We start from the raw sequence: 12,257 nt of genomic DNA on the forward strand, positions 1-12,257 counted from the left end.
ATAATGTATCATAATGTTTACCAAGAAGTCTCTCAAATTTTAAAATTTTCCGTAGGAAGGATAAAAATTGCAGAAAATCGAAACTGAAATTTTTGCTTATCTTCACCTTTTAAAGTTTTCTAAACTTTTTGGCATACATAAAAACAGGATGTGTGTGTATGTGTGTATGTAGTATGGATACCATTTTAATCGGCGTTCGATTTCTTTTGAAACATTCAAAAACATTCGATTCCTATTGATAGGACTAGTAGTGTTTGGCAAAGACAGGACCAGCTGTATCGGTATACGGTGCAAAAAGTGCCAAAAATTGCTTTGGATTTGAATGATTCAAACATTATTTGAATTTGACGGATCCAGAAGTTTGGTGTTGGCGAAATAAATTTGGTAGTTATTATTGATTCATATTTATCTAGAATATTGATATTTGAATGACAGGTAGATAATAGTAGGCAGGTTTACAGTACACTGTGAACCAACAGAACAATAAGAAAGGTAGACTGGTAGAAAGGCAGGAAAGTAGAGAAGTGGGCACGTCGACTGGTGGGAGTTCGAATGGTAGGCAGGTAGACAAATAGACAGGTAAGCAGGTAAGCAGGTAAGCAGGTAAGCAGGTAGCAGGTTCAAACGTAGGCAAGTTGAAACTTAGACCTGTAGACTCTTAGACAGGAAGTCACTTAAACATGTAGATACTTGAAAGCAGATAAATCATATAAAGTTTACTTATATTGAGAAGTTTATGCAACTGGCTTTAGTCTCACTTCTACTAATTGTTTTAATAAAAAATGTTAGAAAATTAGAAAATTTACCAACATGATATTAATTTAGGATTGTATATGTAACATAGTTAAGCCATGAAGCTTAGATTTCATTGGGCAGTGTACATATATGCGAAATACAAGTAAATATAATAAATGATATGCAAATAAAAGAAATATATGAAACAATAAGGAAAGTTTTTCAGTCCAATTAATGGAATTTGCTTTTAACCAAATTCACACGTTCCGCCAAAGTGAACAATATATCATTATAAAATAAGTAAAATTGACCCTGAATTTTAGCACAGGCGACCTAAATTCCATTTATAATTTATTTCAAGTTACGTGTTATTTGTCACTCTGTAACATTGACAATAAAAAATTGGCATAGCTTTTTGTTTTGATCACAAACAGATTTTATTACATTTGCTTTTTTGTAATATCATTGCCGTTCGGGATGACAAATCAAATTCGCAATCTGATGATGTTTTAAGTCTTCTCCGAAACAGTCAAGAACAAAAGACGTCTACATTGAAAGATAATTTATTATTGCTTTTTATGATATATTTAAGTATTATTTTTACAACCCGATATTGCTGATGGCAATCAGTTGCCATGCAAATCATGAGTTAATGTTTGTGGTAATCCAAACTCCTTTCACCAATTGGGTAGATACTATTAAAGTTGTAGTATAAAGTTGAATCTTTTTTTTTTTTAAAAATATCAGGTTTATTTCAATAAGCTAAACTATACACTATATTGGGAATGTATTATTTAATTGTATGATAATTCAGATATTTCTTTAACTTCCCTTAGGATATGATATGATATGTATGATATGATATGTATTAGATATACAAATTAGATATACAAATTTACTATTAAATAACAATACAACCAAATATAAAATACAAATAAAGGAGTGCTAAACTAATTTAATTTGTGTCTTGATTTTATGAAACTTGATATTACGTCTTCGTTTAGAGCATCTTCAAAAGTTGAGGTCTTGTTTATCCATTAATTTGCAGAAATTATTAAAAAGTTTAGAAGCTTTTCTGAGAAAAAAGAGCAGTATCAGAGACGAAGAAAAATATTTCACAGCTAAGTAATACTCAGTTATAGCCAAAAATTACTGTATTTGTAAGATATCACATATAATTAATAACAATAGATATTTATAATATGAAGGGGATGGTACCACTGTATTTCTTGAAGTCAAAATTAATATATTCAGAAATGTCATAAAAATTGTTGGCTTTTAGTAAATTAATCAAAACGTTGTGGAATTTATATATTGCTATTATAGAAATGAAATTATTGCCATATTTAAAAACATACAGCTTTTTGATAAAATAATATACAAGCGGTTTTTATCAACGTTAATGTAAAATGAGTTTATCGGCGTTTCGCATTTGAGAGTTTCTTTTTTTCTTCCGAAATTGCAAGAAATTTTAAATCCTTAAAGCACTTCTATGTTATGCTGTATTTTAATCATTGTGGGATAATTTGCTACTGTCTTTCTGAAAAAGCTCTCAAATATAATTTTACTTTTATTCATTTAGGTTTATTAATTAAGGCACACCTTAAACTTATCACCTAAACTACTTTGATAAATATGAACTCAAACATTTTGCAAAAACGCAACAGTATATATATATATATATATATATTTATATATATATATATATATATTGTGTACATGCTCTTGAATTTAGTATCAACACTATGATCACTGAAAAATGTTTTCTATATTTGCCATTCTGGAAATAGATAAATAGCTGATAATGTTGCAATACCCATAATATATCAAATACAATAAAATGTTGTATGCAAATATCTATTTTATTATTTTAATTTTGTTCCATCAATAACAATTCAAAAATTATTTTGGCTACTTATACAACCTTGCACGGGATCTTGAAACATACTACTGACTCATTACTGTCATCCACAAGTGACACCATCAAGTCCAAGTTTATCTGAAAGTGTAAGATGAATTCATATCAATATAAAATAAATCACAAATTAAATAAATTTATAAAAGATATATTAGACATGCTCTTAATAACTCATATAATTTAGATTGATATGATTTAATCACTAATTACTTCAACATAATGGTTTCCCACCAATGATACAAAAATTTAATTATTGTTTATAATTATTAGAATAATACAAAAATTTTAACTTTAATAAAATATTGATTATCAATATATCTGTATCAAGTTCTTGGTTGCAGGTTTAATATATAAATGGTTATAAAAAACAATGACATCAAATGAAGCAATTAGTCAAAGATATTCGTAAGGAACTTATAACCTACAGTAATACCCCGTATAACGTCGTTTCCTTTAGCGCTGTTTTGATTTAGCGCTTTTTTATTTGAACCCAAGTTTTGAAGGGTTAAATGTGGAAGATGTCGAAGAAATACATACTTCAAGAAGCTGCGCATTCCTTCTAATGATGAGCTCAAGAAATTATCGGAACAAGAAGAAAACAAAAATGTTAACAGCAGTGTCTCAGAGGAAGAGCAAAAAAAAACTTTTTATAACATTTGTAAAAAGGAGTTTGTCTGACATAGAAATAATGAATCAATTAATTGAAAATGATCTGAATTTTACAGGAGCTCAAAAGTAAGGCATTGTGTTAGAGATGCTCTATGCGTTTATGAAAAACTTTTGAGAGAACAACGCAAAAGAAAAAGGAAACAACATTAGATGCTTTTGTCACAAAAAAGGCAGAACATAGAAAACGCAGAAAGCTAACTAAATATGATTAAATATGATTTATATATTTTTGCAAGAAATATTAATGTGGTATTAATTTGGGCTTTATGAAATAAATGTTAGGTTTTATATTTTAGTAAAAAAACAGACTTTTCAATTTTAACACCAAACCAATTTCTTAGCCGTCTTTTCTTAACCCCAATATTTTCATGTAAAGAGCCTTGTTTAGCGCTGTTTTGCATTGCGCAAAACTTTGAAGAAACATATATGCATTTTTCTTATTTATAATCACGAATATATTTTATCTTAGCTTATAAGTGAATTGAAATTTTTGGCAAATTACAGTTTTCATTTGTTTTCAGTGCCAAACAATGCCTAAAATATTTTCAATGTCAAACAATGCTAAACGGTTTTTTGTAATTTTGTTCATTTATTTCTACAAACTATCTATATTTCTATAATCATATAGACTAAAAAAATCCCTTAACAAACTTCAGAAAGATTTATCAAAATCCGAATAATCGTTTAGGAGGAGTATCCTTTCATACATCATTACAGAAGAATTTTATATATAAGATATGACATGTGTGTTGAATATTAGAAGAATATATTATTAATTCATATGTTATAATTACTTACTGAAGGGTAAGATTGCAGTACTGGAACTTTAAGATTGTAAGTAACTTGGTCACCTTTCTTCAAGGGGCATTGGGCGCCATCGTTCAAATGATCACAAGCATTGTTTAAATGAGGAGGTAGGGGATATGGAACCGTCAAACCGCCGACTTTGGCTTTTACCTGTGCAATAGTTCAAGTTATATTGATTATAAAAATTAAATTTATCTTTTAAAAAACCGTAAATAATGTTCTTTTTGAAAATATCTTACTCACATATGGTGCAAGAGTAGCAGTATCGCTCGGAAGAGTCAATTTAACTTCGGTCAAGGAATCCGTACCGCGTTTCAGAGAGCAAGGCAATCTGTCGCAACCGGCAACTTCCACGCTGTCCGGGAGCGGCGTATTCCGATCACCTAAAATAGTAATGAATTTCATTAATAACAGGTTAATTTAAATCTTCAGCATAATTTTCAAGAATTTTTGTATAACAGATGTTGTTGATTTTTATATAATATAGTTTAGCTGTTATGGCGACTGTCACTGTACCCTGGCACAACCGTACCTAGGCTTCCCTACTTGTTTATCTATGGTGTAAATATGTACATCATTATAAATGAAGGAAGAAGTTGTTAAAAAGTTATTCGTTTATTAAGTCATGTGATGGATTACATTTTCAAGGAATTAAAGGTTCCAAATGTTCTTGAAATAATGTTAAAATTTATGGCAAATGAGTAATAATTATTTAATTAATTGGTTTAGAGTTTAATTTTTTTAAATTCTGTATTCAACGCTATTGATTTCAATCTTTTAAGGCTACATGATATATCATTCAGTATGTGATATAAAGTTTGAAAAGTATCATAAATTACAGTTTAACATAAAAACACACCAAAAACAGCAAACAAGTTTAAGTCATATTTTTGAGCAAAATATTTATAGCGCAAATTGCATAGGTATTCATCCCTTATAACACATTGTGTTGCTTATACTACCCCCTGTGCTAAACAAAAATGAAATTAGTAAAAATTAAATGTGATAATCTGTTCTGTTAGAAACAGATATTATATCAATTTTTATCATTATATTATATCAACTTCTGAAATGCGAAAAAAGTAAACCTGCTCTTTTAGATCACTTTTCACGAAAAAAAACCCGATCGATGGATCGTTGGAGAATAACCCGTGGTTTATAAAATCAAAGTACCAAAACAAGATAAATTCAGAAATTAGAAACTGGAAATAGAAGTTAAAATTCTAAAGTGCAAGGATATCGAATGCACCAGTTCAGCGCCTCGCTATTAACAACGTTCTCACGCAACATATGCGTGCGCAATGGTGAATATGTTTACAGATTTAACACTTCTCATGTTGAAGTTTGATGAATATTTTTGCTTTGTGATACACAATAAAAAACTATAACTCTTTAAGATCACTTTTCACGAAAGAAAAACCGATCGTTGGATCGTTGGAGAATAAACCGTCGTTTATAAAATAAAACCATTACTGGACTTTTTAGCAGGAAATTGACAAGGCTGGATTAAGGTATCAAAACAAGATAAATTTAGAAATTAGAAACTAAAAATAGAAGTTAAAACTCTAAAGTGCCAGGACATCGAATGCACCTGTTATGCTCAGCGTCTAGCTATTGACAACGGTCTCACGCAGCATATGCGTGCACAGTAGCGAATATGTTAAAAGATTCAACAATTCTCATGTTGAAGTTTGATGAATATTTTTGCTATGTAGTGTACAATAAAACTATGTTTATGAATTAATTATGAAGCTGTTTACGCTCTATTTAGATAATAGCCCAACGTTTATCCTATCGATATTTGATAAATTATTTTATTATGGAAATTTCTCTGATATTAATCATATATTATTTTATTAGATGCAGAAATTACCAAGAAGAGTTATTTTCAATCTTTATTTCCAAGTGCTACTGCTCGGTATCGGGTTGACCGTAATAAGCAGTAGCGATTAGAATTTTTTTTTTCTCCTTGAATAAATCAATTAGAATTTTTTTCATAATTGAAATAATATATTTTTCCATTAATATTTGCAAAATTATTATATAACTTTACTCAAATGAGTTTTTAATATTAATTTCAAACTTTCATTTTTTGTAAATAACATAATTTTTTGCTCAAAGATTTAGTTTAACGCTATTGATTTAACTAATTAATTGATGATTTGTAGTGTTTTTTATTTTGTTATGACCAAAATGTTGCAAGAAATTTATTTCGTTGACACTCTATTTGTTACATATGTATTGCACAAAATATTTATTAAATTAACAAATTAATCAAGATCGCTAATATAATATTATTATTATAATTTTGAATTAATAAAAATTTTCGTTTGTGTTATTATCTTTTCAAGTTTATGACAAGTTAATTAATTTCACTGTAACAACTCCATAAATATAATTTTTTTATTATGTTATATTATGATTTATTACACATGGATTTAGATTTGCATTCTTTATGTAACCAAAGATGAATTACATTTTATATTAACACTTAACATGCAAATACCACACATTTATTCAAAGATAATTTGCAACAATCTTGATTAATTTGTTAATTTAATAAATATTTTGTGCAGTACATATGTTACAAACCTAGTGTCAACAAAATTAAATTACTTGCAACATTTCAGTCATAATGAAAGAAAAAAAAAATGTACTAAAAATCATCAATTAATTAAATAAATCAATAGCGTTGAATGTAGAATTAAAAAGGAAAAAATAAACTCTAAACCGATTAATCAAATAATTATTACTCATTTGCCATGAATTTCAGCAATATTTTAAGTATTTATGATAAGAGTAAATATTTTTATATTTTCCTAAAACACGAAAATAAACATTTCTTCAGAAAAAATTCATATAAACTTATTATTAAGGCTTCAGCGCAAAAGATTTGGGGTGTATGTAAAGGCTATTATAATTTTTATTATAATTATATAATTTATTTGTACCATAATTATTAAGATTTTAATCCATGTTTATAAACTAAATACGATTTTTATATGTGACACGCAGTAAAATAGTTAAATCAATAAATTATAAATTAATATCGTTCAAAATGCGCTACATGATCTACTTTTAATTCCAGATAAATCTTATTAGAAAGTGTAATTTATTCATTGGCAATAATATATAGGTAAAAACAATAAAGAAGATTGTACACATCTGACATAAAACATTTTTTTACATTTTTTTGTAATTTATTAACTATATCGCATCCGCATTTGATACTTGTATATGCGTCAGAAATGCGTCAATATTATCATGAATATTAATACAAATGCTTTTTTATTGAAAATAATATTGTACTAGAATGTATAATTGTTAAAGTTTGACTTTTTTTGACGTTTGATTTTACAAATATTTTCATTATGTAGATGATTGATACTTCAATGTAAATATAAATTTTCTGTAATTATTGAATTCTTTATAAAAGAGTTAGCTTTGAATATTGCCAGCTTTAGAATATATTAACCAGAGCAATCAGAACTATTTTCTAACAGTAGGGTAGAACAAAGCTTAAAGCTCCGCGAAATAAAAAGACCGATCAGAAGGCAACCCAATGGATGTCTTTTCTTCTGGGGATGAAAATTTTACTTTTCTTCTGAAGTGTGATGCGATACGTTGCAACAATCTTATAAAATTTGAAAATAATTTGGGTCTATAATTGAAAACGGACATTACTACTGCTTGATATCAGTTAGTACGTAGCGCACGTTTTGAATTCATAACCCTGTGATTGCAAGGCTAAAGCATTTACATATATAATACGAACGCCACTAGTTTTAGAATAGAATAATTGCAATAAATAATTTTATTACATAATTTGTCACAACTAATGAATTTCCTGTATTTATTCGATGATAATGGATAAGGTTAACAAAATTTGAACTAGGTGTTAATGGCTTTCAGGCCAGTTGTAGAAGCAGTCCGATATATGTAAATAAATGAATAATCATTTTTTAGCTTTTAAAATTGACACAAAACTTTAAATTTTGACATTGCCCTCTATTTTTAATATTGATGAACTTCTTTAATGTAACCTCTTTTTGAATAGGTCTTAATTTTTTTAAATCTGTACAGTCGTTTTGGAAAAATGTGGTTCAAAATGACTTATCGAGAAGAAATAAAATTAGCAATGTGATTTTCTGACGAATGCTTAAACTTGTTTTTTTCGAAGTTAATAACAATTATTGATATGAAACTATATTACTTACATTTTGCAACTTTTGTAGCTTGAACTGCCAAGGGCACAATAATAGCTAAAACAACAAAAAGACGCATTTTGATAATTAGAAACACAATGAATCAATTACTGCTTAATTCACTAAATCAACCAGGACAGTACGATTTTCTGGTGGCTTTGGCAGAACTTATATAGTTCTAAAATGTTAGAAATCTTGTAAATCAAATGACGTGCAAGATTTTTTCCAAGTCATTGATGACAATTAGTTTATTGTTTTCAATGCAATTTACGCCAGGTGTTCCATTCAATTGTGAGTGCATTTATCAAATAAAAATTATAAGTGGATTAGTTGTATGTTATGATAAAGGATTAATATGCAGCAATTTCACATATATTTTCACGCAATTTAAATATAAACCTTTGATACCGTGGGTTCAAAGAGCGGAAGGTTTAGGTTTGGGTTTTAATTATTTTTATTTATATCCATTTTTGTATCACAGCAAACATCATCTTCTGTCGTAAAATAAGTAAAAGTAAAAAATAAGTAAAAATTAGATGCCCATATTAGAAATTAATAATATGACTATGCCATATGTGATGATACTATTCAGAAAATTTTATTATAAAAGAATAGTGTGTAATATGACGAATAAACTTGTAAAACTTGTAATATTGATTTTTTTCAAATTAATTTACCTTCATAATTGTTGTTTTTTATTATTAACATCTTTGCCAAAGTGAAGGTTTAGTTGGTCCTTTATACCCCACCCACGAGTAACCTATTATAAAGGTTATATAAAAACATCCGTTGAATCAAGTTTTAAAATAACAATAAATCTTGTAAAACAATTAAATAACGTATACTTGAAAATTAGATTAAGGTCTCGTAAATTAAACAATAATGCCCACATTCAAAAAAACTAAAGCAAATAGTTTTGTAATAAATTTTCAAACATAGCCATTTATTTCGTAGCAGCACAGTTGTCCTATTTGAGGTAATGACTTGTTACACATTTTTTGCCCTGTACTTTCATATATTGTTGCTAAGAAATCCTTACTTCATTTGATTTTGAGTTGGACCATTTTACCCGCGGAGTTTTGAGGCTAGCTACTGTACTTGTTAATAACTATAAATCTTTGCTAAATTTTAAATTTTTCAAATATCGCATTTTTTTCTTTCTGCGTATACATAGATTAATTAATTAATTTAAATTTTCCAATCTTTTATAAAAGATTATGTTTAGAGTGCCTCATCCAATTAATAATTGAACACCTGGGATGAATTTGTTTATTATTGAACACCTGGCCTAAGTTTTAAAAAACAATAGATAAATATTATCAGAAACGCATGTAAAGAAATATGCAAGCACGTGATAATAGATAGTTGCCTAATGATAAGAGAGATAAATTTAATAAAGTTGCTATATAAACCTTGTCAAAAATCTATAGAAGGTCATAGTCATTTTAGTGATTCAATAAATCATTTCTTCATTTTGACAAATCAGTATTAATTTTCAAAATGCGTGCCTTGATTGTTTTGGCTATCATTGTGCCTTTTGCTGTACAAGCTACCACTATTGCAAAATGTAAGTAGAAACTATTATTATAAAAAAGTTCTATCTTTAAAAAAAAATAGCGCCATTATTTTTCACCATTAATGTTTTTGTTTTGCCGCCTGGCGACTTATTTAATATTACATTTTATTATATTACTATTTATTATATTCATTATTATTATTATTATTATTATTATTATTATTTTATCATTATTATTATCATTATTTATATTTTATTATTATTATTATTTATTATTATTAGTATTAGTATATTGATAATATTAAATTACATTCACTTATTATTTATTATTACAAAATTTTGAAACTGGTACTGATAAATTAGGTTTGTCTTATTCAACCTGTTATAAAAAATTAAACTAATATTATACCACAAAAACTTGAAATTGGGTAGGGCGGAGCACAAAGGTCCAATTTGACTTTGAGCAATCAGTGACTAATAAAAATATTATGATAAAATTTTTTGCTAGATTGCCGTCTTATTTGTTTTCAATAAAATCTTCATATGAATAAAAAATTCACCAATTTCGTCGCCAATAGTCTCGAGTTTAATTTATGATTTTGTACTACTTAAATATTATAAGAATACATAGTTAATATTTGTACAATAAAAAACTGTCGACAGATATAAATATGAGTGGTAGATTGTTTCATTTTAATATTATTGATCATAATTTACATTATCAAAGAACACGGTTCAATCAATTTATATAAACAGTTATTAATTAATATCATTACATAGCAAAATTGATTTTTATTTTATTTGATAAAGTCTTCTAAATTAATTTTATTTTTATGTAAATTTTTGTGCATTTGTAAACAAAATTGGGCGCCCATTTACGCTTTTAATTTTTGCATAATGTTTAAATTAGTTGATGTTAGCAAATTCTTTTACGTCATGCTTCGATATTTGAATATATATTCAATTTTATATAAAATTGTTCTTTAGTTGAATTAAAATTTGTCATTTAATCAATAATATTTGGTACTTTATGGCTTAACTTAACTTAATGTTAACAATTCAAATTTTGTTCTAAGAATTTTGTTCATTAAAAAGGAGAGTTTAAGTATTGTGACAACTGAATAAATTTCAAAAAAATAATTTTTAGTATAAAATTACACAAACTGATAATCACTTTATCTACATATTGGCTAATAAAAATTTTATGGTAGATTTTATCACATTTGCGATAAAAAAATCTTATATCTGGTTATCTGAATTCAAATTATAATAAACTTTATATCTGATTAAAACCTAATTTTATTGATACGACTCGATTTATTTGGGTAATAACTTAATTTCATTGATTAATCGTGTATGTCAATCATCTTGAACTTAAAAAAAATGACATAGATATTAATTTAATTAAAACTATATTAATTGTATTTTACTAATCTGTTTAGGGAAATATGAATTAATGATTCATACATAGTTAAATTCTGATGTAGAAATTTTATTTTGCAATGCACAGATAGGATATTGTTTCTGGTTTGCTACAAAAATGTAAAATAATGGAAACAAAATGTTATATTGTCTTCAAAATTTCTTACAACTATTTTGTGGGTAATATTTTGTTGCTGATATTGGTCTTCCATCAAGTCAAAAATTTAAGATATATGTATCAATTTTATTATTACCTCTTGAAGGTGATAATGGAGCTCCTCTGCCAACCAGTGTTGACGTCGAAGGATGTGACAAATACCTTGTCCATTAGTTCGTGAAGCACCTCTTTGACTGATGTTAAATTTACTGTCTCTGCCGATTCTGCTACTCTGAAACCAGAAGTAAGATAAAAAATTAAAAGTTCGTATTAAAAACCTAAATAAAATTTCGAATTATTGGGCTATTGGTCTAATTGAATGTGTAAGAGAAACTACTTGGTATTAAATATTTGACAATATTTTTTTTATTTTTGCAATTTATTTATTCAATACAATCAAATGAATATTTAAAATTTGAAAAAATACATAAATTACATGAATAAATCTTTTTATATAAAAATACATAATGTGCTTTAAAAGTAGAACTTATTTATTTAAACTTAATCTATTTTAAACCGATTCTGCACCATACAGACAAATGTTATGGCAAGACTATGTTATGAAGAACTTTCCATACTCTTCGTTCTAAAATATTGACAAAACCCAAGTGGTTGCTGTACAGTCAGGCGTTTTCCTCAGGTTGTCAGTTAGAAAACCTTCTCAACATACGAGTGATGTTGCAGTTTAGTGTAAACCGCCTGAATAAACAGCAAATACATGACATTTTGACAGTGTTCGTATGATTCGGTAGCATAATGTATGGAAGTTGGAGCGTAACATGGCCTTGCCATAACATTGGTCTGTTGTGCGGCAATATCGGCCATTAA

General features: G+C 27.3%; 1 protein-coding gene across 1 annotated transcript; it reads right to left on the reverse strand.

The window, feature by feature from the left end:
• Window positions 1-2,576: 2,576 nt before the first annotated feature.
• Window positions 2,577-8,472, reverse strand: LOC113381921 (NPC intracellular cholesterol transporter 2 homolog a-like). The gene is made up of 4 exons (XM_026620566.1): window positions 8,347-8,472; window positions 4,373-4,512; window positions 4,121-4,279; window positions 2,577-2,734 (listed from the first exon to the last, which is right to left on the reverse strand). The coding sequence occupies exons 1-4, from the start codon at window positions 8,411-8,413 to the stop codon at window positions 2,651-2,653; spliced, it is 450 nt and encodes a 149-aa protein (XP_026476351.1). The 5' UTR covers window positions 8,414-8,472; the 3' UTR covers window positions 2,577-2,650.
• Between the last annotated feature and the right edge of the window lie 3,785 nt (window positions 8,473-12,257).

The sequence above is a fragment of the Ctenocephalides felis genome, unplaced genomic scaffold (assembly GCF_003426905.1).
Source record: "Ctenocephalides felis isolate EL2017-DRISC unplaced genomic scaffold, ASM342690v1 CF-g0.4_SCAFFOLD_03201, whole genome shotgun sequence".
Taxonomy (NCBI): domain Eukaryota; kingdom Metazoa; phylum Arthropoda; class Insecta; order Siphonaptera; family Pulicidae; genus Ctenocephalides; species Ctenocephalides felis.